The sequence below is a fragment of the Xiphophorus couchianus genome, chromosome 23 (assembly GCF_001444195.1).
Source record: "Xiphophorus couchianus chromosome 23, X_couchianus-1.0, whole genome shotgun sequence".
NCBI classification, from domain to species: Eukaryota; Metazoa; Chordata; class Actinopteri; order Cyprinodontiformes; family Poeciliidae; genus Xiphophorus; species Xiphophorus couchianus.
This window is the reverse complement of record NC_040250.1, coordinates 10,873,540-10,899,534: the sequence shown is the minus strand read 5'-3', so window position 1 is coordinate 10,899,534 and position 25,995 is coordinate 10,873,540. Positions and strand designations below refer to the sequence as shown.

Sequence of the window (25,995 nt, the reverse complement as noted above, 5' to 3'; positions counted from 1 at the left end):
CAGGACTCTGGAGAACCTGACTGCACTTAGGAGGGGATTCAGCTGTTGGATTCAAGTGTGTTGGATCAGGGAGACGTCTAAGAGTTACAGGACACCGGCCCTCCAGGACCAGGATTGCCCACCCCTGCTTTAGATTTAGATGTGAGTTTGGTTCTTTGTTTGATTGTTAATCTTTTGAATAAAACTAAACCAAAATCCAGCTGGGGAAAAAAGAAGGTTATTGTACCTCATTCCCCCTGACCCAGTCCCGGGTGAGCAGCAGATAATCGTTGGATGTGGTGTTAGTCATATTGTACTTTGGGTGGGTTAATAATCAAACTAAAAATATGTGCATTCTGCAGTTGGTGTGTAATCCACTCAAGCCTATCTTAGCGAAGTGAGAGAATGTTGCATTCCACTGTATTGCAGTGACACTGCAATGCGATCCCTCGCGCAGGTCCCGGTGGGCAGTTACTCTATACTACACTGTAGCGTCTATCTGAAGGGACCAGCGCAGCACTTTTTGTCTCCTGGCCTGTTGTGAAAAACATGGGAACAGAATGGATGATGACTCCATCTTTATCGCTGAAGGTCACCTGCACACACGTCTGTTCTCTGTACTGCGCTGTCCCTCACAAGTTGACCTGACAAGCCAGCATCGACCCCTAACTTCATGAATCATGCACACACTGTACAGCACACGCCTTACTTTGTTGCTGGCTGTCTCTTCTCCAACAGCCTCAGGCTGTTTGTTCAAAGCAGTTCTGCCATCATTCAGATTTAAATGTCTCCAAATGGGAACATAATAATGTGACTTTGTAGTAGCTTCATTTTAACAGCATTGGTTGCATTTTATTGCCATGCTTGACCTGAAAATGAAGACTGAAACAAATATATGGCAAATGCTGCTTTCATCGTTGCTTATTTTTTTACTGTGTTGGAAGTCTGTAGAGGCCTGATGATGGAGTACTTGTGCATAACCTCCACACTTGGCTCACCTTTTGCTGCACTGTGAGCTTACACACATTATTTAAATACAGTGCATCTCATTTTCTCTGTGGCTAGAGACCAAAGTAGTGAATATGAGGACAAGTGAAAAGCAGCCAAACCTATGGAGTTGCTCTTTTAAACGTATTTCTGCTCTCCTAACACGTCTTGCCTAAAAAAAGGCAGAGGTCTATCTGTGGCACCACACCTAATGGTGTGGATGAATGAAAACGGGCTGACAGCTTGAGTACAGGGCATGATGAATGGCCTTCGGAGAAGCAAACTTTTTCTGGGAACAGTGTGGCCAAAAAAAGCCTGAAGTCATGCACCGCAGACAGGTCCATTCATTAAAAAGTACAGCATGATGCAGGGATATTAAATATAATTTCATTTAGCCACCTGAGTGTGGAAGGGAAGACAAGTTGTCACAGAGAAAAAGAGTTTAGTAACTGGAGATGTCACTGTTATTCACCTGCTATAGTTCAGGATTCCTATGCTGTCTGGAAGCATAGGAATGCTATGCTTCCTATGCTTCAAATCATATTATTTAATATAATATAATTATATATTATCAAAATAATATGATTTTAATATATTATTATCAGCACAGAAAAGAAGAGTATGGAAAAATATTTGCATTTTCAGACTTTTTCCCCTATCCCTTCATCTAAATTCTATGTCCTTATTTCCTTCCTTGTTTATGTCCTCCTTGTCTTCCTCGCTCATACTTTGTCATAAATTCATTCCTTCTTTCGGTCCTTCCTTGTGTCTCCAGTTTTCCTCCATTATGTCATTCATTTCTTACTTTTGTGTTGTTCCATCGTTCCTTTTGCCTTTCTCTCCTTCTATCCTTTCCTTTTCTAGCCTTGTATTCCATTTTCCCTCTTTTTGTCCTTCCTTGTGTTTTCATTCTTCCTTCTCTCCGTACATCTTCCTGCTGGGTTTCTGTGCATCCTTAAGTCTTAAATTTATTTAACTAAAATTAAAACCTTAGAATTTTTATGTTATGTGAATTTAAAATGTTAGTTGGCCTTAAATAAATTAATCACAGGTCTTAAATTTTATTTAATCTTTCATATTCTATGTAGTTTATTTTCCTTGCTTGATTTTTCTGCCAAGCAAACATTTGAGTTGAGTGGAGAAATCTTACAATCTGTGAGTTGAGGCGATTGAGGCTACCGCTAACTAGCTGCAAATATACCTTTTGCTAGCTAGATAACTTTTTTTTTTCGTCTATGATGGGAAAGTGTAAATCTATCATTAGTGGCTGGACGCCACTGTGGCCACTGATTCACTTCAGTTTCCAACCCATATGGCGTTAAGTGCATTTGTGCAAAAATCTTGGCACTGTTGCCATATAAAATGTGTAATTTTCTTTTGTACAGTTCTGTCATAATATAAACCTTAAATTTAATTCATAATGGTCTTAAAAAGGTCTTTAAAAACCTTAAATTTGAGTTAGTGAAACCTGTAGAGGGTCTGTCCTTTCTTCCTAAGTGTTTCTTGCTGATTTGATAAATTATGCCTGTCATTTAAAATGTAAACAGCCTAGATTTGTATTAGCACACGCTGCTCTGATGGCAGCTGTTTAATAAAATAAATATTTTGAGTGACAGTCTTGAGGGGCTGAATTTGTTGCAGATTAAACTAGATTACCTTGGTGCAGGTCTCTTTTCTTGTAAACAGGTAGTTAGCGGAGATGCAGGTGGATGTGTCCTCTCTTTGTTAATCAACTAGAGCACACGTTGCTCTCAGGAGCTCAGTTTTAATGCACAGTAATCATTTTAATGAGATGGGTGCAGCAACTCGTTATTACTCAGCGTGATGCTGGTTGACAAGCTGTCCCTTGGAATCAGCTGCAGAAATCACAGATGATTGTATGATTGTTGAGCAAACAAGCGGCACAAGGGGAAGATCTGTACAAACCCCTTCAACGTTTTCACATTTTATGTAACTACCATCAACTTCATCTTCACTACCTACCAAAACATAACTGTCCACCTCGAGTTGACAGTGACAGAGATAAAAACTTTAATCAGACTCTGAAGGAGCTGCAGAGATTCATATAGCTCAGGTGGGGAGAATTTGTTGGCAGGACAACTGAGATACACCACATAGTAGAAAACAAATCACATGGTAATGAGCAAATGTTTAAATTCTTCTTAATAAATTGAAAAATTAATCCATTCTTTTTAAGTAAAGCAAACATGACTGAGATGCAAATGCTTCTGTTAAACCCATTATGTGACAGGTTTTAGATCAACACTTTAATCTCTCCTGACTTTTCTCCATCTGTCAGGTGACCCTTCAGGGATAACTGAGGAAAGTTAAGCTGTAGATTTAGAACCCCTATTGGGATCACAAAGGAGAAAAACGCTGCAGTGGGTTTATCCACCACTATACTGGTGGATAAAATGCTAAATGATGTGACTGTTGAAAAGGTTACAAAGGCTTGGTGGGAAAATCACTCTGGATTAAAAGTGGTGGTCTAATCTCACTTCAGCTCTATGATGCTAATTTATGTATCTGCAGCTCTGTCTTTCAGTGTAAAAAGTAACTTGCACTGAAAGATGTTTTATTTATTTAATAAAATAACATATTTGGAATATAGTTTTTGTAATTGCATATATTTTATGTCCCAACATAAAGTGTGCTCAAGGTAAATTTTTGTTCTTTACAGAAACGCCACAAAGCTGACAATGTTGTCAACAAAAAGGAATGTCAAGGTACTGAAAACACTCTTCTGCTTTGTTGAAAACCATAGAATTTGTTTTGCTACATATATACAGAAAATCAATGTCAGTATTGTTTTCTACAAACAATTCTCTTTGTCTCTATTTTATTCCTTTTCTGACTTCCTCTTTTGTCTTTGGCTCCATCTTCCTCACCGTTACTCATGAATCACCGCAGTCTTAAGGAACGGGGCCTGGGAGATTGTGCACTGGGAGAAGGTATGTGCCCATAGTTTGTCGCCGTTTCTTATTTCACTAATAGGAGTTGAGACACCTTTATACTCCAATTCACTTTAGTATGCATTCTAAAATAATTATACAGCATGCCCGTATGGGGGTGGCCTTTGGAAAGTGAGACCAGAGGACAAAGAGGAAGTTTCCCCTCATGATTTAGTTCTTTAATTTCTGTTGCAAAATCAGGCCAGCTGTAGGTAGAGTGTCTTTAGGTAAAACAGGGCCGCTTGGCAACTCTGCTCAGCTTTTAGTAAGAAAATTTTGGCTCATGTTTTTGAACATTTTTCAGACAATACCGCTGTGATTTATTTCCTGATGCTGCAGTCTTTCTTGTTAGTCAGTAAGAATAACTTGTTTCTTTGCTCAAAGTTTTATTCCGCCAAGTACCACAGCCAAACAGACAACCAGACAGAGAAGAAGAGTACAAACACGAAAACGTATACTTCTCGCATAACAGTGCCCCTAGCGGATGGACATGTAATACAAACAAAACAAAGGAGTAACATTTCATATTGTTACTCTGCAGTAAAACTTGTGTATGCAGATTTGTGTGAAGAGCAGAACGATGTGTAAAGAGAGTGCCATCTTGTATTGAGGGCTCCCAGTTTGTCTCAGGGTTCAAATGCAGTCTGAAAAAATCTGTGCAGCAGCAACTGAAAGAGGGGGGAGCATTAATACAATATATGCTCTATGCCACTAAAGAAAAGTAGAAAAGCACATTTTAATGGATTTTGAAACCATGGTAACCAGTTCATGGCCTGTGTGAGAATTACTTAGTTTTTTCCTCCTTCAGCCCTACAGATGCAATTTGAGATTAGGCTGAACTTATTGCAAACAAATCTTCCCAAAGTAGGAGTTAGTGCAAAGTTTACAAGAAGTAGTGTTGATCATGTGTGCTTTAAATTTAGTTCCTGTTGGATGGAAATCTGCCTCTTCCCTTTGGTTCCATGCTAATGTCTCATCCAGTTACAGACTTGGGATTCTCTAAAAAGCCAAAGTTTAAATAATTGATGAGTTTTTCCTCTTCAGCATGCATTTTACAAAAGCATACTCTGTTCCAAATTTTTGTCCAGTGGTGTTTGTTCCTCTTTAGAGCATCTTGAATGAAGCCAAAGTGGCAAACTTGTATTTTTTATTTTTTTTTATTTTAAGTTCCTGTCACTTCTTGTCATTTTTATGTGCAGAAGAGAATTGTATATAATGCATTTATATAATTCCTTGTTTTTTTCATCAGGATAGAACAGAATTGTATGAATGTTGCAAACTTTAGCTCATGCTCCCATGAAGATACTTGTCAGATCCTGGTTTCTCACAGTAAAAATGTTAATTAGAAACTATGTAAATATTTCTGTTTTATTTGCTGCCTGATGAACTGTGTGCAGGGTTCAGTGTTAATGGAAGACGACTTCAGCTGCTCCAGCAGTGTCTTCTCATTACTATTAGATGTTTCTGTGGTTTAATGTTCTCGCTTTTTTTTTATCATCCCAGCTGTGAATTTTTATTCCCACTGCTGATTTTACGTTTTCTGTGCTGTTTTATAGGCAGCATGCAGCAGTAACCAGTTTATTTTTCACAGGTCGAAGTGGGTGATATTATTAAAGTAAATGGCAGTGATTTTGTTCCTGCGGATGCTGTCATTTTATCATCCAGGTATAGGAATCAGCCCCCATGCAAGACTTTTTAGGAATCTCTTTCCCCGATTCCCTTTTTCTTCTGACACTCTCAGCTCACATTAAAGAAGTGATGGTTTATTAAGCCTTTGAGTCAAGATTTTCAATGATTAATCTAATGCACAATTAGAAATACATAAACCTTTGTGTTAGGTAATGACCATCATTTCCTTTGGTGGGTTGTAAGTAATGTGATTTTTGAACTAGATTTGAGAGGTCATGTCTTCATAAGCCTACTGATCTCCTTCTCCTCTTCAGAAACTGTTTGGATTTGGTCTAGATTTGACTTTTAAAAGCATAATTTGACTCCTCTGTAATATATAAAGCTAAGATCCTTCTCTGGTGAAGCAGTTTCACTGTTCAGCATTTTCTTCTAGATGGTTTTGTGAAAAGGAGAACACATGGAGAAGCATACCTGTGATCACACAGGACTGATCATCGTGCTCTTCCCTAAAACTGAACCAGTTGTCTCTCTCCCCTTCAATGTTTTCTTGTTTTTTTTTTTTTTCTTCTCCCATCCTTCCTCTTTTTTTTTTCAAACCTCTCCTTCATCCTTTCTTGCCTCCTGTGCAAACTACTGCCACACTGCCTCTGTCTCGCCCCCTGCTGGTGTGTGGTTGGTAATAACAGGTGGCTGTTGGGGAAGTAGTCAGAGCTGCAAATGGAGATCATCTCCCGGCTGACCTCGTCATTCTGTCGTCCAGGTCAGCAAACCAGCAACATAACCAACTGAAACAGCGGTGGGAGAGATGGGGGTGGGGCTTTGTTACAACTGGGATCAGACTTTATTTCCAGTCTGCAGGCAGGAAGGGGCCTGTGACGTTTTTTCTGTCATCGAAAACTTTTTAGTTAAATTGATTGCACTGCCTTTGTAAAGTCTTCCATACCACTTTAACTTTCCACATTTTGCCACATCACAACCATAAACCTTGAATATAATTTGAGATTTTGTGTCGCAAACAAACACAAAGAAGTGCAAAACGGTGGAAGGAAATAAAAATCTGAAATATGTGGTGTGCATTTGTGTTTAATGCCGATACTCCCAATTAAAATCTAGTGCAACCAAGAACCTTCTGGAGTCATCTAATAAATAGACAGTTTTCCATCTGTGTGTAATTTAATCTCAGTCCAATAGGGCTGGAATTTAAAACATTTTGCAGATTTTTAATTTGATCACTTAAGCTTATTTTATGCAATATTCGAAATACAAAAAATTGTGGATAAACATAATTAAATAAGAAAATATTGTATTGCCTAAAACGCAATAACAGCATACCTGTAGTGTACATTTGATTACTTGTAGCAAAAAATGCATTTGCAGCTAAAAAAATCAAGTTCTGTTGATGTCTGGAAGAAAACTTGTCAGAGTCTGCTGGAGAATTGAAATTGGCAGAGGGTCACGATCCAGGAGGGCAGATATTCAGCCAGAGCTACAGTGGAATAGTTTGGATCAAAGCATGTTCTTTAGTTGGAAGAAAGCAGATACAACCAGACCTAAAGGCAACAGAAAATTATTGAAAATGTATGAAAGCTTTAGAGAAGCTCTATCCAATTTTCTGAGCTCAGGCTATTTTTCAGAGAAAAATAATGTGAAGCAACATATGTAACTTTAGCAAATACAAGTTCACGTCACACTTTGATTGTTAAATGGTGTACAATTATGCTCTAGTTTGTGTTGGTTTTGTGGTTGTGACTTGACAAAATGTGGTTTGAATACTTTTAAAAGGCACTGTACAAAAGATTTTTCAAAAACTTTCAAATTGTGATTTAGCTTTAAAAATCACTAACTGCTAACTCTTTTACTATGATTTTGTAATGTCCTTTAAAACTAACACTACTAACTGCTCAAAAGGAAACTCCCTCTATATCATGCTCTCTGTTGGGTGTGAATATATATTTTTTCGTATTCATATCTTTGCATGGCAGGCTGCCTGAATGTATTGGCTTTATTTGAACAGTTTGCATGCAGTCACATTTCAAGATGAAACCCGGAAGCCATCTTGGATTTCTATTTTGTGCTAATTTACTGCAACGCATTAGTTCTTTTTCAGTTCAGTTTTAATTCACTTTGTCATCGCTGGAACATCCTCCTGCTCATTTCTATCAATCAAGCCTTTTGTGTGAGAAGATTAATCTGTTAGCAGGGCTGCTAACCAGTGACCCAACTCAACATTTAACCTCAGGCATGCGCTAACCCGCTGTCACTTTGCCAAGAGTCTGTCTGAGACCCATTTGTTTGCATTGTTTGTGCTTGGTATGCCTGCTTGCTCCTGTCACCCTGCTCTGATGTTTCCTCTCTCTGTTCCTTTTGGACTTTATTCTTGCTGCTCTAGAAAGACAGTTTAACTAATGGGAAACAGCAGCCCCAAACAAAAATGTTGTCTGGCCCCTAGATGTTTGCTGTATATTAAACAGACAGCATCAGTCAAACATTGGTGGCAGTTTTTGCTGGCTTCAATATCTTTGTTTGTTGCGCTTTAGTCTTGCTGTTTCTCTACTGTAGCCTCTTAATCTGTTACTGTAGCTTTTTACTCATTGATTTCCTGTTAACGGCTTGATATAGAAAACATTCTAAGCAAATCAAAGTTTAATTCACGCTGATATAGAACATCACTGAATATAGAACATCAAATTGCTGTTACTTTTCTGCTCCAAGATTCTGTATCCTCTTCCTCCATAACAGTGAACCACAGGGCATGTGCTACATTGAAACATCTAATTTGGATGGAGAAACAAACCTTAAAATCAGACAGGTTGGTATATATTCTTTTTTTGTTGTTGTTGCAGCACTTAGGTTTACAGCATAGAAGGAAGTAAAGCTGTGTTTTGCTCACAACTACAGGGTCTCCAAATGACTGCAGACATAAAGGACATTGACAACCTGATGCGGCTGTCGGGGCGGATGGAATGTGAAAGCCCAAACCGGCACCTGTATGAGTTTGTTGGAAACATCCGCTTGGTTGGACACAGGTGAGCTCAGTTTCAGACCTGTGTATCAAATTATCTGCCTCACTTTCCATCTCAGGAGCTCATTTGTCAGAAAGTCTTGCATTTTATGGTGTGAGGGAATAAATAAAAATTTCCAGCTGCAGTCACATTCATTTCTTTTGGATGTTTTTAAATTGAAGCTCTTTGGTCTTTTTAGCACATGATGGAATGATTTCAAATGTCTGCAGTAAAAAAAAACTTATTAGTAAGCATTGTTAACCCTTTTTAGTATTGCTTTCAAAAAAATATGTATGTTCTTAACATTCACGCTGGTCATTTTTGCTAAAGGTGATTTTGGTGGGAAAAAATCACTTTTGACCAAAAAAAAAACTTTATATCTGATTAATTTTCTCCTGCTCTTTTGGTCATATAAATTGTATTTTAATAAGGGGAAGTTCTCAATAAACTTTTTTAAATCCACATACTTCAATGCTTTTGTTTGTCAACCACATAATGAATATGCACTTTTATAAAGTTGTAGAGGTAAAGTTTTTAATAGTGGCCACCCTCGAAACTGGTGTTTCTCTTTAATAAACTGCTACATCTGTCAAAGGTGTCACTTGTATAATTTAAAGATATTTGTGATTTTTCAACTGCAGCCACCTCTACCATGGTCAGAGAGGAAAGTTAGAATCGGCAGATTCTATCTTTCTAAGTGTCTGCAGGAGGCTCTCACACAATGACAAAATCAAAGTGGAGAGAAAAAAATCAGCATAAATTTAAATGAATTAGACATTCATTTAAATTAAGTTTAGGTGAAATTTAAAGTGAGGGGGGAATTAGCAACTGGTGCCTACAGACACAAATATTTGCGATTATTCGTTTCAGTCCTAATTTTTTTTGATCAGTTTGGGGAATGATTTCTGAGGGAAACAGAGGTGAAGTTTGAAAGCCCTAACAGTTGTGGTGCTCCGTACCTCAGCACCGTTCCTCTGGGTCCAGACCAGATCTTACTGAGAGGAGCCCAGCTGAGGAACACACAGTGGATCCATGGAGTGGTTGTCTATACGGGACACGACACCAAACTCATGCAGGTAAAATCATTTTTTGCAATTTCTCATTTATTGTACTGTGCACCAACATTTGTTCCGTAGAGAAATATTCTTGTGCATTTGTAGAGGATATTGTAGCTGATCAAAGGCTAAAAGAGTTGAACTAGCCACTACTGTTTTAGCTTCAATGCATTTAATTCTCTGAAGATATTTTGTAACAAAGACACCCATATACCAAATGTTCTTGCTCCCACTTGGTAGCGAAGGGACACCGCAGTTTTATTTTACTTTTTTTTAATTTGTTTTCCCATCTGCTCACATGTTGGTCAGAATTCCACCCGGCCTCCTCTGAAGCTCTCCAATGTGGAGCGGATCACCAACTTTCAGATCCTCGTGCTTTTCGGCTGTCTCCTGGCCATCTCTCTCATCTGCTCCATCGGCCAAACCATCTGGAAGTACCAGTACGGCGATGACGCCTGGTACATGGATCTCAACTGTAAGAATCCGGGCAGCCGCAGCTGCGCATCTTATTTCCACATATTGTGTCTCACTTGTTCATATCGGCTTTTTTCCTTTTGCCATTTTAAGTTCCTTAACAGCTAGTACGCGTTGTGTTTTTCTGTTGCTTTAGTTAATTTACATTTTGTACAACAAGTGAAATATGTGGCAATGTGGGAATAAGTAAAGTCAAAAACATTGTTTGTGATGTGGATGAATGTCATTGAAACAGAAATGGTTGAATATCACTGCGCTGCTGTACTTTTTGGTTCTTTTCTAATGTTCTGTTTGATTTTTGTTTTCTTTGTTGTCGTTTTTTAACAGCTCCAGGTAACAACCATTTAAAAGCCTTGGCCATCCGTGAATGACCCTCCCTTACTAACCCCTTACTGAAGCTCTGCCTTTGCTAAGCAAATGAAGCCCCCTACCCTCGCCCCCTATATCGTTGCCCCACTTTGTATGGGCCCATGCCATGGACAAGCACAGACCAGGGATCCAACAATAGGTTTCTCCCCTCCAGCTCTCTTATACCTTCTTCCAGTTATTTTCAGTGCCTGATGCAAATTGTTTCACTTCTCTTCCTTGTTTTTTGATTTGTCACGTTAAACTCTTTGCAGTTTCCAGCTTCAGACCTTTTTTTTATTCTAATTTTTCCTGCAAGAAGAGAAAGGCAGATGAGATTGTGGTCGTTTTTTTTTTTTTTTTGATGACAGGAAGCTTATGTGTTTGCAGCTTGAACATAGTGTGTTGCAAGCCAAGGGGCAAGGGCTGACATTTTCTAAATGCCTCTGCTGCCCTCTCACTCGCATTGGAGTTTTTCCAAGACGGATAAAAGAGGAAGGATGGTTGGTGGAAAGCAGCTCAGTTCAGTGCACTGCAGAAGTATCCACACTCCTTGAACTTTCCCACTTGTTGTCACATTACAACCACAATCTTCCATTTATTAGGATATTAAATGTTAGGGTTGGCAGGTATTGCCTAAAATCATGTCAGACTTTACATGTAGCTCAACCAATGCAGAGCCAAAAGAGTACTTTTCATTTTTTTAAAATACAGAAATGGGCAAAATGATGCTGGTCATTGTCACATATTCTTAATTTACAGTTAATGGCCCAGGCCTATTATATGCGCAGTTTTGAAGAAGGGATATCAGACATGGCTTACAAATGGTAAATAAATGGACTGAACTTATATAGCGCTTTTCCAGTCATTTTGACCACTCAAAGCGCTTTACACTAGAGTCACATTCACCCAGTCGCACTCACAAACACACACTTTATAACACCGATATGCAGGTCGGTAGGCAATTTGGGGTTAAGTGCCTTGCCCAGAGGCACATCGACATGTGGCAGGAGGAAGCTGGAATCGAACCTACAACCTTCCGATCGCAAGACGACTACTCTACCAAAGAGCCACAGTTGCCCCGTACAAATATCGTTATTAATTTTAACTGCTCAGTTATATGATAAGAAAAAATGGTTCAATATAAATCTCATTATTTGATTTGATATAGTTATTTTAAGATACTTTTAATAAGAGTAAACTTCCTTGAAAGATAAAATTAACCTGGAAAGGTGAAGGATGGCAAAACGTGAAGAGAAGCAGTCGAGTGATGCCAGATTACCCTGGATGAGCTGCGGAGATCGAAATCTCAGGTGGGAGTATCTCTCCACAGGACAACTATTGTTCATGCGTTCTACAAATCTATCATAAAAAAAAACTAATTTAAATATAGTTGCACAACATTTTTACCCATATTGATAGTCTATCAATATGCTGCTTTATTTTTGTTTCAGTACAACACAGTGAAGTTTGTGGTTGTAATGTTACCAAATATTAAAATGCTCGATGATTATGAATACTTTTGCAGAGCTCTGTATGTACGTGTTTTTTTTGTTTGTTTTTTTTTTAATGAGTTGTTGGTCTATCTTGATGAAGCTCTGAATCTGGTATGCAAAGTGCTTATCGTGACTCCTGCCATTTCTCTCTACCTTGATAGGCCTTTTTAGGACAGATTGTTCCTCTGGCCAATTCAAGCTTGCATTACAACTTACATGGTCCCCTTTTACAACTTACATAAAGTTAGTTTAGTTTCTGTCGGCTCAAAAAAAAGGTTTTAACACTGTCCCCACCAACATTAAAACCTTCATCTAAAGGATCGTATGTCAGAGGTCAAGGAAGTGTGAGTTGTAAAGCAAGTATCCATGTTGAAATACTTTTACTTCCATAAGGAGCTGTTGAGGCTCTGTCCAGTGCATATTATCCAACCTGTGATAAAAGAGAGGTGCAGAGATTGTCATTTATTATGTTGACACTTTTTATATAAATCCATCAGTTAATCAACATCGCTCTAAAAAATGCAGACAAAAATAGTCAATGTAGTGCTGACTCTAACCCCAGCTTATGCATTCTGATTGAATAAATGGATAAATTTGACTTTGACATGTTCAAAAGTGCTGACACTGGTGATTGCATTTGATTGGGTTAATGCATTGTGACAACTTGTGCAGCTTCCCAGTGTAAATATGTATATAACCTTTCTTTTTGCTTTGAGTAGTTAACATGGACGATGCAGTAATTTATAATCATAAAATTTATACAATCAATAGATCTTGATCCCTAAAATAAAAAAAAAACCTTTTTCAATTTATTATAATTTAAAGTTGCAAGTGTAATCGAAAATAATAAAATAAAAAAAATAAAATTACACCTTTTACTACTTAAAATTGCTGCAATTGTTTTTTTTGTATCTAATAGCTGAAAAACTATGCTTTCCAACAATAACTTTACCTCATATCTCAAGTCACGTTTCCACTATAGGTTCCTAAAAGTTTACTTAGTGGAACTTTTAAACTACGGTACCTAGGTTTCTTTTTTTGTGTGTTTTAGCTGTTGGGACTGGAACCTGGGCTTTTCATGTGATTCTCCTTTAACTTCTGTGGGACAGAGATGCCACAACTCAGTCCGGTATTCAATTTAAAAAAAAAACTAGGAAATCAGCGTTAATTATTTGATAGTTGTTATACTGTAAAACCACACTCTGCCTCTCCAAGCTTTGTGATGATGTGAAGTTGGACTGGATTTCAAATTGACTGTTGATTTTGTAGGAAAAATAACCATGGACACATAGGAACACTGCAGCAGCAAGTCTGCTCTGTTCAAGCTCTAGATATGTGAAAGACTAACAATCCTGGGGAGTTTTGATCATTTTAATTTGTATCTCGGAACATATTAACTGAAAAATATTTAAACTTTATGAATAAAATCTCTAAAAAAAAAAAAGCTCAGCGATTTCTACTAAAGCTGCTGGATTTTATCAACGTGCTTGAAAGTAAGCTCTATAAAGCATAGATTTTTCAGCATAGGCAGCTAGGGTTGTTCACAAGCAAAAATACACAAATCCAGTTATAAAATTCAAAGTTAACAGAAAATATCACCGGCAGAGGATTAGATTACTGAAATAAATTGCTGGAGATGAACCAAAGAGTGACGTTTGTCCTCGTCGTACTACGAAGCTCCACCTTTCAAAAAAACCCTTCCTCTGTATGAGGGCTATTTTTGGGGGAAGATTTTGACCCAGAACACGTACAGAGTCCCAGAAATGGTTCCTGTACATCCACAAGATAGTGGTTGCAATGTCTTGGTCTTTTTTGTCTTTCCATTGCATGTTTTTAAACAGAATCCTTGCAAATTTAAAAATTGGCTGCATAGTTTCACATACGTTCAGACAATTAGTTTCACATTTAGTTAGCATAAATGTTAGTTCTGTTTTAAGGAAAAACTATTGTTGGATAGTAGATCTGTGTACAAATATATTTGGCCCAGCTTTGCTTTCAATGTGATTTGAATCAGTTGAATATTAAATTTTTTCCTATTTTAAAATGTGACATCCCAACTATATTCAAAAACTTAAAATAATGAAATCAGAAAAAGCTATTTCCTTTTTGTATTTTTACATAAATCTTCAAATCTTTTACTATTGCGTTATATTAATCTAACCACATTTTGATGACTCAAAGAAAATGGGAATCAGCAGTATTTTTGCATCTTTTAAGTTTGACTTTGCCTGTCCTGAATTGCTGGTTTGATCTATCAACTTTCAGTCCAGTATTACTTTATCTAATACCAACTTATTACCAACATTCCTCTCTGAGCCTGCTACTTGAAATAACTGAAATGATGATCACACTTACGCTTCTGCTGATACAATCCACCCTCTCTTTTCCACTTTTTGCCAGTTGAGAATGTGCTGTGGACTGAATCTCCCTCCTTTGTCTTGAGAGCATCTGAAATGTCTGTCTTCCTCCTCACTTCTTCAAAAAACAAAGCATTATTCCCTTGTTTTCGTGTTGTAGCTGTAGCTTTCCATTGTGCCACTTCCTTTGTGTTGTGTAGTTTTCTTTGCTTATGAAATCATTCTGTCATGGGGAAGGGCTGGCCCTCTCAATCGCAAAGCTAAGCTCAAGGCTTGGGTTGAGGAAGGTAACATTTGCATCTCCTGCAAGCTGAGGAAAGGTAAATCACATCCCTCCTGTTTTCATATTTCGTGTCAGTGGGGTTACATGTTGGTCATTACCAGTTGTTTGGGGGCTTTTTGCTGGAACCAGTATCATTTCTTGCATAGTGCTTTGTAGAATTCATTGCCTGGATCATGCTGGATGCCAAGGCTTAAATCTTCGGGACTTTGAATTGGATTGCTAATCGGTTGAGAAAAAAATGATGAGGTTGGGTGGAAGAAAAGACCACTTCCAGCTAATGCTCAACATTGGTCCTAAAACACTTTGTGGATTGGCTGAATGTTGACCCTCAGCTTGAAGTAGCCTTTTGGCATTTTGATTTGACTAACTGGTATTACCAAGCAAAGACTGATGAGTTTTCTTCTGTTTCATTGCTTTTTGTCCAAAACATTTCCCCTGACAGATGGTGGGGCTGCCAACTTTGGCCTCAACTTCCTGACCTTCATTATCCTTTTCAACAACCTGATACCAATAAGTCTCCTGGTCACACTGGAGGTTATCAAATTCATCCAAGCCTTTTTCATCAACTGGGTGAGTCAATACTGTTAATTTTCATCTTGTAGTCATGTCAACATTGCAGGTTGACATGACTACACAAATCAAATCATTGAAGGCTCTCACTATTTCTTCAGTTAAATATTGAAAACACATTTTAACTCAAGTTTTTTTTATGTTTTATTTGCTTTCTTGCAGAAAGGAAATTTAGAAATGAAACCTTTTAAGTTGTTCACTGGTAAAAATAACTTCTGGTTCAATTCAACAGGATAATCAACAAGCAGATGGTAAACAGAGTACAGTGAACTTAAATGAATTTGTCAGAGTACCATCATTCATGGAAATGTTTTTCTCAGCAAAAAGATTTTCAGGTGTATGCTTGTAATGCACACTGAGGAAAAAATACTCAGAATATGTGCATCTCAATCCTACATGATCTGAAGTACATGACTGAAGATGTAAAATGGCCTTATGCTAATCTTCCTAACTAGGTCAACCAACTAAGTATTCCCTCTGTGGAAGCACTTTTTTAAGCTAACCTGCAAATACTTATTCAGTTTTCACATTCTTAATAAAACTCCAGCAAATGAGTTCTGGGAACTTTATTCTTTTTTTTCTTTCTCCCTTGCAGGTCAGTGTTATCTTTCAGATGCATTTTGAGTTTTTGCTTTAATGGCGGTCTTTGATCCCTTTTAGGACACCGACATGCTGTATGAGGCCACAAACACACCGGCTATGGCCCGCACGTCCAATCTGAATGAGGAACTAGGCCAGGTAAATGACTCAGTTTAAATTATTTTCTCCTACGGAAAACTTCAGGAGTTTTCCATGTGAATTTTGGAATCCACTGTGCACCCACAAGCGTTTTTTCTACCCATACAGGTAAAATACATTTTCTCTGACAAGACAGGAACACTGACCTGTAATGTGATGCAGTTTAAGAAGTGCACCATCGCCGGTGTGGCCTATGGGTATGTCCTGCTTTATCTTTTCCTGCTTTCTGCCCTACATCCCATACCTTTGCCTCCCCCATAGACTTTATTAAATGCTGGGTATGCATCAGTGTGGATCTGGCATTTCTCTGTTCTTCCTCACCTTCACATTAGCAACTGCATCGATGCTCTTCTGCCTCTGAATGTTAACTATAAATAAAACCTGGACAGAAATTCGCAAGCCAAGGCTCTTCACACCATCGTTTTCGCAGCCCTTTGGTGTTTGCAAAAACTTGATTCACCCCCCCACCCCCCGTTTGTACTGTATCCTGTTATAGATGCTGATGTAAAAGCTAATTATCCTCATATAAATTTTTTTGTTTTACCAGACATGAAATATGTCTAGCAACATTTTAACATTTCATTAAATCAGTTTTTTTTCCTACTCTGATTTAAATTCTCTGCCTCAATGATTATCTTCAACAAATGCAAAACAAGTGGGCGAGCTCAGTGTCTTCAGAGAAGCAAAGCAAGTGCAGGCGTGACAGTAGGTGATTAATCCCATTAGGATTCAATTAAAACGTGTGATTGATGAAGTTCACACTGACGGACAAAAGACATTATTTTATCTGGTTGTCTCTGCTCCCATTAGGCTGTGATTAGAACCACTGTAAAGACGGCTTGCTCATATCATTCTAGAGAGTTACAGTAGAAAAGATGTTGTTGACGTGCTGCCACCCAAAAATCTATGCCCGTATTTCAGTTTAAAAACTGTAGATGCAGAGGAAAGACGGAAATAGATTTTTTCCTTTATGTCTTTATCTTATATTTTTTCCTCCTTTTTTGTGTGATTTTGTAGTGTTTTGATTGAAATTTTCTTTTTTCCTTTAAGACTTTATTTTAGGCAGCAGTGAAAAGATGAACCAATTTAAAATTTAGCCATGAAAGGTAAAAAATTAGGGTTAATAAGCAGAAACAAAAAGTTTAGCAACCCTATTGTAGAACCTCGGACAGTCACTTGTATGTTTCATTTATGTAATGTTGGGGAGGCTGATTGACCTTTTGTTTTCTGTAAACTTTAAGATTTTTATAACTACACTGGTGTAAAAAAAAAACAACATTTTTCCTGATCAAACTAGCACAAATGTCTAACTCCATTTTTTTTCTAATATTTGAAGAATGTGGAGGTGGAGTGGCAGGGTTTTCACTGAGGTCTTGACATGTCGAAAATACAATTTCTCTTTAAGTAGCTTTTTCCATTTCTGTGTCGCCTTGGTCGTCATTTTAAACTGCCCAGTGATGTTGACAGTACCTAACGTTTAGCCCTCTTCTCTAAGTGACAGCTCGTACACCAAAGAGTGTTTTTTGATTGGATATTTGAGTTTCTAACCAGGAAGTCGCAGCAGGTTAAGCTGAAAATAGTCCAGTTTCATCACCTGGCTGTTTTTCTTCACCTTCCCTCCTTTTATTTATTTTTATTTTTTTTACTTTTTTCTCTTAAGTAAGGACTCATTTGTGCATCTATGAACAATCGAGGATCAGCGGGAACAACTGCTGATGTTTGGTTCTATTCACCCTTTAGGCTCTCAATCTAAAACAGAATGATAAAAAAATGTTGAATTGTTGTAGTTTGCAAAACAAAGAAAACCACATACTGTAGTAGCTCCTTTGTGTCTTGTAATAGATTTAATAAATCTATCAATCTGGAAATAATTATTAAATCGACAGATTAGCATACAAGCAAATATTAAGCATTTGACTCCACCTTAGAGTGTTGCACTAAATTAAGGGAAAATGGGGAAACGTTTTAGGAAATGCAAACTTAATCAAAAATAAATGTGAAATTATGTGCTTAGCTCCTACTGAATAGCGTGACTTGTAATTTTTGTCTCAGCGCACATACAAAACCCCCACTGACACCGCCGCCTGCATGTGTGCCTCACCACAAATTAAGTACTGCTGTAATTAATAAAGCCATGCCCAAGGGTGTAGACATTAATTAATTCCACTGGATTGGAGTTCAAGTCTGAAGTAGAAATGATGTTAGTTTGAAAGAAAATGTCTCTCTGAACCCTTTGGGGTGTCTGGACTTTAGTGAAAGCATATATATGATTAAAAATTCCAACTCACCTCTTTATTATTTTTTGATAAAAATCATTTAATGCCATAAAGGTACAGATAGATTTATCATAATTTAATGCCTGATTGGTGTACTGTTATAGTTTTGAGGAGCTGTAACATTGAATACATAATATGAGCTGAATACTAATGCTTTGTCGTCAGAGAAAACATGCATGTGTTAAGGATGATAATTGGATGCTTTGAGGCCAGGGCGGTTTGAGGCATAGAGAAGATTCCTGGTTTATAGAACGTCCCTCTAAAACAGCTACCACCCACCAGGCCATTCCTGCATTTCTTCTTCTTTACTCCCAGCTGCTATAAATGTAGCGCTGCTTGTATGTAGCCCCTTGAGGTAAAATCAATGTGGTGCATCTGAATACTTAATTAGAGAGCATAGTAAGTTATCTGACCTCTGATACTTTAACAGCCTCATTTTAACTCCAGTCCTGGCGCCTGAACATTCACACACATTAACCAAACACTTTGTCATCAAGATGCTTTATTTTTTTCCCCACCTTCGCTCCAGCAGCCATGTCCCTGAAGCTGAGGAGGGTAGTTTTGCAGAAGAAGACTGGTAAGATGATTGGTGTAAGAAAAAAAAAAAACTTAACAAAAAAATGACTGTTCTCCCTGCCTTTGTGATGTATTAGTGCTGCATTGCCTTGTTGAAATGGTGACTTTGAAAACAATACCTCAGTGTGTGATTCCTCTCTGTGGCCGTGCAGTACTCTCTGGACGTCTTGTGTGTGACTGTGGCTCTTAACACCATGTATATCTGTTGTGATACAGATGATTATGGTTAATATTTGTGGCAATTCTTTAAGAACAAATTGTGTAATTGTGTTTAATGCATGCATACATCTGCAGGTCTGATTTGATAAAATAATTATCAGAATAAGCATTCACTGGTAGCTATTGAGGCTGAAACTGTGATTTTCATATGGCATATTAACATTTGTTTGACTTTGGCAATGGCTGCCACTTATATGTATAACCTCCTCTCTTACACATATTTGCAGCATGGGTTTGCCTTATCCATTCTAAGGAATATTTAAATCTGTTAAATATACTTGCTGCAGGCTTCCTCCAAAGACAATTTCTTGACTGATCTTTTTCTTAAAATTGAAACATTCAAAAAAGCAAGTGAGTCAGTAGGCTCGCTTATAAGTATATCCCTCTCATAGCTGAAACATTACAGCAGGGTGTGTGAAAGTTGTGATCTATATCGGATCCCTGATTATTGACCATGAACTGCCTTCACCCTTGTTCCCATAGCGACTGGACCTGAGCGTTCTGGCGGATAATCAATATCTCGATCTGTTCTCACCCAGTCTAGCTTCTAGCAAATTTCATTGAGACAAAAGACGTGGCAAGCTGCTCTATTTATATCATATAATGACAGAAAACACTCGAGGAAAGAAGTGCCACATTTTGGCATTTTTATGAAGTAAGCCTTTATTCAGTGACCTGAGTATAGATAGCTTTCCCAAACACTAGTTTATGATTCATAAGGAGTCGTACTTTTTCATATATCATTTATCCTTTCCCTAAATGTGTCTCCTACGGTTATTTTTAAGCTGGCCATCAGGTTGTCTTTCGTGGCTCTGTACTTCTCATCCTGTTGGACTAGAAAGCGTAACAACAGCCTCTGTAAACTGTCAAACTCAGTGCCATGGGCAGTACTGCTGTCTGCCTGATCTATAGGACTCTATTTAGAGTCAGATTGATCCCTGCTGGACGCCTAGTGGGAGACTAGTGGCTATGTATAAATTTACTTCCCTTATGTTACGAGGATGAAAAAATACATTTTGTTTCTATTCAAAATGTGAAATCAGCAACCCTTAATTTGCAATTTCCTTTAGAAAACGTATATCTCAATAAATTGCAATAATAATGTATTTCAGTAATTTATTGCCATTAAAACTCATCATCAATGTCCCCAAACTCAGTTTGTCAGATGAGTAGAATATTACGTTGATCTAAAGATCTACTTGCCACAATTTAGTCTTTCCATAAACATATTTAGCCAGGCTTCAAGTCCTTAGCTTTCTGTTTTAAATCCTAAACAAGTAAATTAATACAAGACATATAATTTAATTACTTTAAAAAAAGATTACCAAGTGTCTTTGTTTGGGTGTACTGGGGAACAGTGAGGATTTTTAGCTTTTTAGATTTTCTTGGCAAAATGAGAAGAAGGGCATGTCACTTTTCTCTGTTCAAATATTGAAAATAACTTTAAGTATGACTGTGAACTTTACCATAACTGTGCTTTTACACTGGAGAATGTTGGGTCTGGTGTCTCTATATTTTCTGAGAGGTTGAGGTCAAGTAAGTGATCTTCTGGCCATTAGAGTTGGTACTGCTGTTGTCCTGCTAAAAAATTAAATCAGCATCTCTTTGTAGTGTTAAGCTCCATAAAACACAGTCAACCAATACTAGTAGATAATATGGCTCCCCAAGGTACAACTGGACTGCTAGCTTCTGATTCTGTGCCTCTTTTCTCAGTCGTGAGACTTTAGAAACCAGATTTCAGTTTAGCTCAAGAAATGAAATCTTTGTTGCTTGTACACAGACCAAACATTCTCCGTCCTCTCAACTACCCAGAAGTATTCTTGGATGCAACATTCTGAGCCACCAGCTTCTTAGTATAACTGCAACAGCAATCCTTCGCTTGACTGTTACTGATCACATAACACTTCTATATTAAAAGTCCTTCTTTTGGTCTCATATAATCTGCATTAGCCGTGTAAGCGCTAATCATCTAAATTAATTGGAATAAGTGGTTGAAATGTATCACTCTGTGTGTAATTAATCTATAAAATGAGCTTGACTTGAATTACAGAAATCATTTAACTTTTATCATATTCTAATTTATCTAATGCACCAGAATAAGCCAGGTCAAGAAGTAATTAGCTATTTACACGGAAACAGAGATTAATGTTTGAGGGTGAACTCTTTATAAAATGATAATCTTTCTTATCATGTCTTTGTTTTCGGATTTATCTGCTTCTGGCAAAGAGCAGACAATCCCAAATATTCGCTCTAAACATTGCTTTTTTGAAGCCCAAGAACCCGGCATTTGCATTCTGCCTGCAATGTAGTTGATTCAATTTATGTCAATACTGCTGGCACACAGCACGGACTGCGCTATTAACTCTTAGAGATCTGTCAGCACTTAGGTAATAAATCAAGTGAGAAGCAGGGTAATTTTTCTCTTAGACTTGTGGAGAAGACGTTTCTTACGTTTCTTTTGCAACCACAGGGGTCATATGGTGCTGCCTTTACATATGTTATTCTTTAGAAGTAGGCCCTACTCTTTAGTTTTTAAACCTAAGACACTGTGTAATTTCTGGGAAACTAAGATATGAATGATATTTAAGTTTTTCAACATTATGCAGGCAGATTAATGATTGGAATTAAAGTTGATGGAGATATTTGTATAATTTCTAGGTTTTTATTAAAAAAATATGGACAAGAGTTTGATCTGCCATTAAAATAATTTTCTCTGACAGTGCAATGGCAGGAAATAAAATAACTTAAATTTTGGGGAAATCCATAAGTCCTTGTGGAACACCAGAAGAGATAATTTCCCGTTGTTATGGTCTTTATGTTTTTGTCGTCATCTCCATTGCTGTCAAATTGCACCTTGATTATAATATATATTGCTTATCTGTTATTTACCAGCCAAGTCTATTGTTTGGTAACTTTCTAGTCCGCTTTTAGTGTTGTTCAGTTGCTCTATCAAAGTGTGTTCTAGTGAGCCGACATTTCCCCTTTGCCTCTCTCCAGGCACAGCACACACTCATCAGAGGAGGCTGGATTTAATGACCAGAGCTTACTGGAAAACCTCCAAAACAATCACGTAAGTAATGCCAGGGATCTCCGTCGCCTGCCTCCACTGACTGCTGCTGCTTAGGACAAATTAAAAGGGATTTTGAGTCCAAGTCTTAGATGTTGTGTGATTTGTTCCTTGCCTGTTTTGGCATGTGTGTTGATGTAATTTACTAAGGATTTCATATGGTTGCATGGCTGTTTTTCACTCTTATACATAGTTTGTTTGGTTGCGTGAAATCCTTGAAAATGCTTGAATTTCAATGGGACATTTTCGAGGTTTAGAAAGTGCTTGTTTTCTGTAGAAAGTCCTTGAAAGTGCCAAATATTCAAACTGCAAAGTTTTGTTATAAAGTGCAATCTAACGTTTGATTAAAAGGCTAATTTTGGAGAACATTATTTACAAACTAATCTTTTCTTTTTTTAAGGCAGTTAGAATTGCCAATTTTTTTTGTATTTGCTAAATGCTAGAAATCTTACAATGAACATTTTACAGAGATTTTTTTTGGGACTGACTTATTGTGTTTAATTTGAAGAGGTATGTCACTTTTTTATTGTTTTAATGTAATGAGTCTGTATTATTCATAAATTCTCAATGATTTATTGATTTGTATTGAAGTAAAGGTTGACTTTTTTTTTTTAACGTTTCTGAAATTGGGGGAGTTTTTTTATCGATTAGTGTTTTGTCTTGGTCAGATATTTAGGATGTGTATGAGAGACGCATTTCAAACATAAAATTTTGTTATATTTTAGTTTTTCTTATCTTTGCTCTAGAATGTAGAATGCTGGCACAATAATTTCATATTAGTAATAAAATATATAATATTATAGTAAATTAATGCTGCCTGTTTCATGTCATTTGTATTATCTCCTTGGTGTGCTGCTGAAAACTTACCTTAGACATGCTGTGGGAGAAATGTACAAACCCTGCTTACAGATCTTTGTTAGGAACAAAACTATTTAATATTATTATAATTACACCCTTTTTAGACTATTTTTAAAGTTACTGTAAATATTCAACATCGCCCAGGAGATCAAAAAAATGTACCCTAAAATTCACCAGGCACTCTACATGTGAAATAAGGGAAACCTTCATGACCATCTGCAGACGTACAGTAGGTTGGGTGAAGACTGTGGTTGTGTTGCTTGTGACTCACTCAGCTGCAGAGCAGAGTTGAGGAGGCAGAATGTCAGATCTAATTATGTACAGTATCTCTGCTCAGGGAAAATGGTAATCCCACTGTGATGTTTGCTTTGTTATGACAGCAGAATCTGTTCACACATTGGGTTTGTCTAAGGTCTGCTCCGGCTCCGTGTTGATAGGCCCTCGCCCACTGCTAATTACCCACCGCTGTTTTAAAACCACAGTCTCTCTGCGGCTTCGGTATTAATTCTGCTCATGATTACTCTGCTGTGCTGAAGCAAGAATTCTTATTAGGTGATTAACTGTGAATGGTGTTTAACATCGTAGCACTTTTGAGGTCCATTATTTTCACACCTAATATTTATTTATTTGTTAAATACAATCCCAAAACTCACCAGTTGTTTTATTAGGTACACCTGCTCTACTGTCTGTGAGCACCAATGGCAAATGAGCCAATCAGATGGTTGGCTCAAGCATAAGAAGTAGTGAAGTTGATGGTTTGTGGTGCAAATTGAGCTTCAGAGTAAAAAAAATATCTGTCAGTTCTACAGAGAGTGGTCCCAAATAAAAAAGAAGAGGTAGCTGTGTGAACAAAAGGGCCTTATAGGTGTTGGAATATAATGGAAAGACTGGTTTCTGATGACAGAAGGGCAATAGTAGCTCAAATAATCACAGTCTGTAACCATGATATATTAAACACAATCTATGATTGCACAAAATGTCAGAGTTTGAAGCATATGGGCTACATCAGCAGAAGACCACTATGTGTCACTCCTGTTAACTTGGAATAGAAACTGAAGATGCAGATTGGTATCGACTAACCAATAGTGGGGACACAAAATAGCATTTTTGATATGTTTTTGTTGGTATTAAATCTACCTCATGCACCAGATAAAGGCAGATGAGAATCATTTATAATCACCTCATAGGCAACATCGATTATTCTTTATTCTATCTATAATACCATCTACACCGAAGAGTGATGTCAGGGAAACCTGGTAGTGTTTATGTATGGCTCATTTCCAAATTGGGGGAAAAAAAAAAAATAAAATCTTTCTTTTCCTAGTTTAATTAGTTTCTAACTGAACGCTTACCGATCAGGGGTGATTCAACTGAAAATTGTTGATTTCTGGGTGTGCCTCTAGTAAAGATGGCTGTTTCTGATTTTCCTTTATTCTAAGATCTAGTGATTCCTAGTCCTTACTGACTTTTACACATATTTATAAGCCACGAAAAGGTAAACTTTTATTTTAAATATATTTTGATACTAAAGCTCATTTAGCCCTGTACCAAAATATCACTGGCACTTGCATGGCAGTGCTGAATTCACTTCACGCCTGGAACTTTCACTCTTCAGACACTTGTCTGGAGGCTGTTTGGAGTCATAATGTTAACACCGTGGTGAGGAGGTTAGGAGAAGTTAACAGTTCTGATAAAATGAAACACCTTGTAGCAATATTTATGTTGAACTTGCTGTCTGACGGGTTTCACCATCTTGGGTGTTTATTCACTAGCTCTCCTCTTCACTTTCTCCTGACCCTTCAGCCTCTTTGCACATTGGTCAAGTCTGAAGTGATGAGTCTTTCACCACTGCTGTGACACAAGTTACCCAGAATTCAGTTTGAGAGTTGATCAAATCTCATGCAAAGATTTGTTGGGATGTTTCGTTACCATTTGTCCAAGCATTAATAAGCATAACCAACAATTTTGTGTAAATTCAGGTTTTTACAGTTAAATAATACAGATTCTTAAACAAAGACCTTATTTTTCCTTTTTTTAATTATGACTGAGTTCCAGGATGGATTTCTACACTCATCATCCTTGAGCTCTTAAGCTAGTACACACAAATTCTCTCTCACTCCTACACACACACACGCCCACCCCCACATGTCCTTCAGAGGATACCTGTCACCCCAGACCAGATTAGCATGCTGCCAGGAGACAGAGGGGACTCTCAGCGCCACCTGGACTGTAATAGACTCTGTGTATTTTCAGTCACAAGTGGCCCTTTGATTTGCCCTTTGTGTCCCTATCATTTATTTTATCCTTTTGCTCCTTTCATCATAGTTCTCAAGGCCAGTGGAACAAATCTACTAACAATGTCAAGTACACAGCTTTGTGTTTAAGTAAGAGAGTGAAAGAAGCACTTTTTAAAATAATCACTTCACAGATTCGTACACTTTAAAAGCATAATTAAAGGTTAGTGATTACTGCATGTTTAACAGCGGATTTGTATTCCATTACAGCAGCCTTATGAAAGCTGCATTCATTTCTCATGGAGATGGTAAAGCAGCAGGGTGAGCTAATATTAGTCCACTGTTAGGAAATATATTCCTTTTTTTATTATTGTTTTACCCCTGCTGTAATAGGAAGGCCTTCTGCGGCCCTGGAGGCTGCTAATATCCCTGGCTCAGTTGTAGTCACTGACTCCACACTGGTAGTCCTTCGGCATTAGTTGGAGCCTCAGCAGATGCCTGTCTGAGTCCACCCTACGGCAGCTTAGTCATACTGGTCTTCTCATTAATGTAAATGCCCTGAATATGTAGGTTGGGCTCTTTCCCCCCCCCATGAACTGAGACAAGTTTATATTGGTTGGAAAAGCATGACTAAATGTGTGTCAGTAGCTTGAATCCAGCAGGCGAGTTCTGTGAGCCTATTGGCTTTTTACCAGCTGTCATCTGTCCGATCAGATCTGACACTTCAGATCTTACACCACATATTTTTAAGATGGTAACACACACCTTAGGCTGGCTTTTCAAAGGAACAAGGGAAATGGTGACATTCTAGCAAATTGGAGCTGTTTTATTCATAATAGACTTGATGGCCAATGTATAAAAAATGAAAGAGTGTAATATAAAAGAAATACTGGATAATT

The 25,995-nt window shown here is 37.6% G+C and overlaps 1 protein-coding gene across 9 annotated transcripts in view; it reads left to right on the top strand.

Annotated features, from left to right (window-relative positions):
• The window catches only part of atp8a1 (ATPase phospholipid transporting 8A1), a 108,164-nt gene that overhangs the window by 25,955 nt on the left and 56,214 nt on the right, over positions 1-25,995 (top strand). Inside the window, exons 5-17 of one of the 9 annotated variants that reach the window (XM_028008301.1) lie at positions 3,647-3,692; positions 3,877-3,917; positions 5,509-5,582; positions 8,286-8,355; positions 8,445-8,572; positions 9,513-9,624; positions 9,913-10,078; positions 10,405-10,410; positions 15,001-15,128; positions 15,789-15,866; positions 15,975-16,063; positions 18,672-18,719; positions 21,935-22,007. In XM_028008301.1, coding sequence (XP_027864102.1) covers positions 3,647-3,692; positions 3,877-3,917; positions 5,509-5,582; positions 8,286-8,355; positions 8,445-8,572; positions 9,513-9,624; positions 9,913-10,078; positions 10,405-10,410; positions 15,001-15,128; positions 15,789-15,866; positions 15,975-16,063; positions 18,672-18,719; positions 21,935-22,007 — 1,059 coding nt within the window. Of the gene's footprint in view, positions 1-3,646; positions 3,693-3,876; positions 3,918-5,508; positions 5,583-6,232; positions 6,307-8,285; positions 8,356-8,444; positions 8,573-9,512; positions 9,625-9,912; positions 10,079-10,404; positions 10,411-15,000; positions 15,129-15,788; positions 15,867-15,974; positions 16,064-18,671; positions 18,720-21,934; positions 22,008-25,995 lie in introns of those variants that run through there. The other 8 variants (XM_028008302.1, XM_028008300.1, XM_028008306.1 and 5 more) reach the window with 8 other exon arrangements.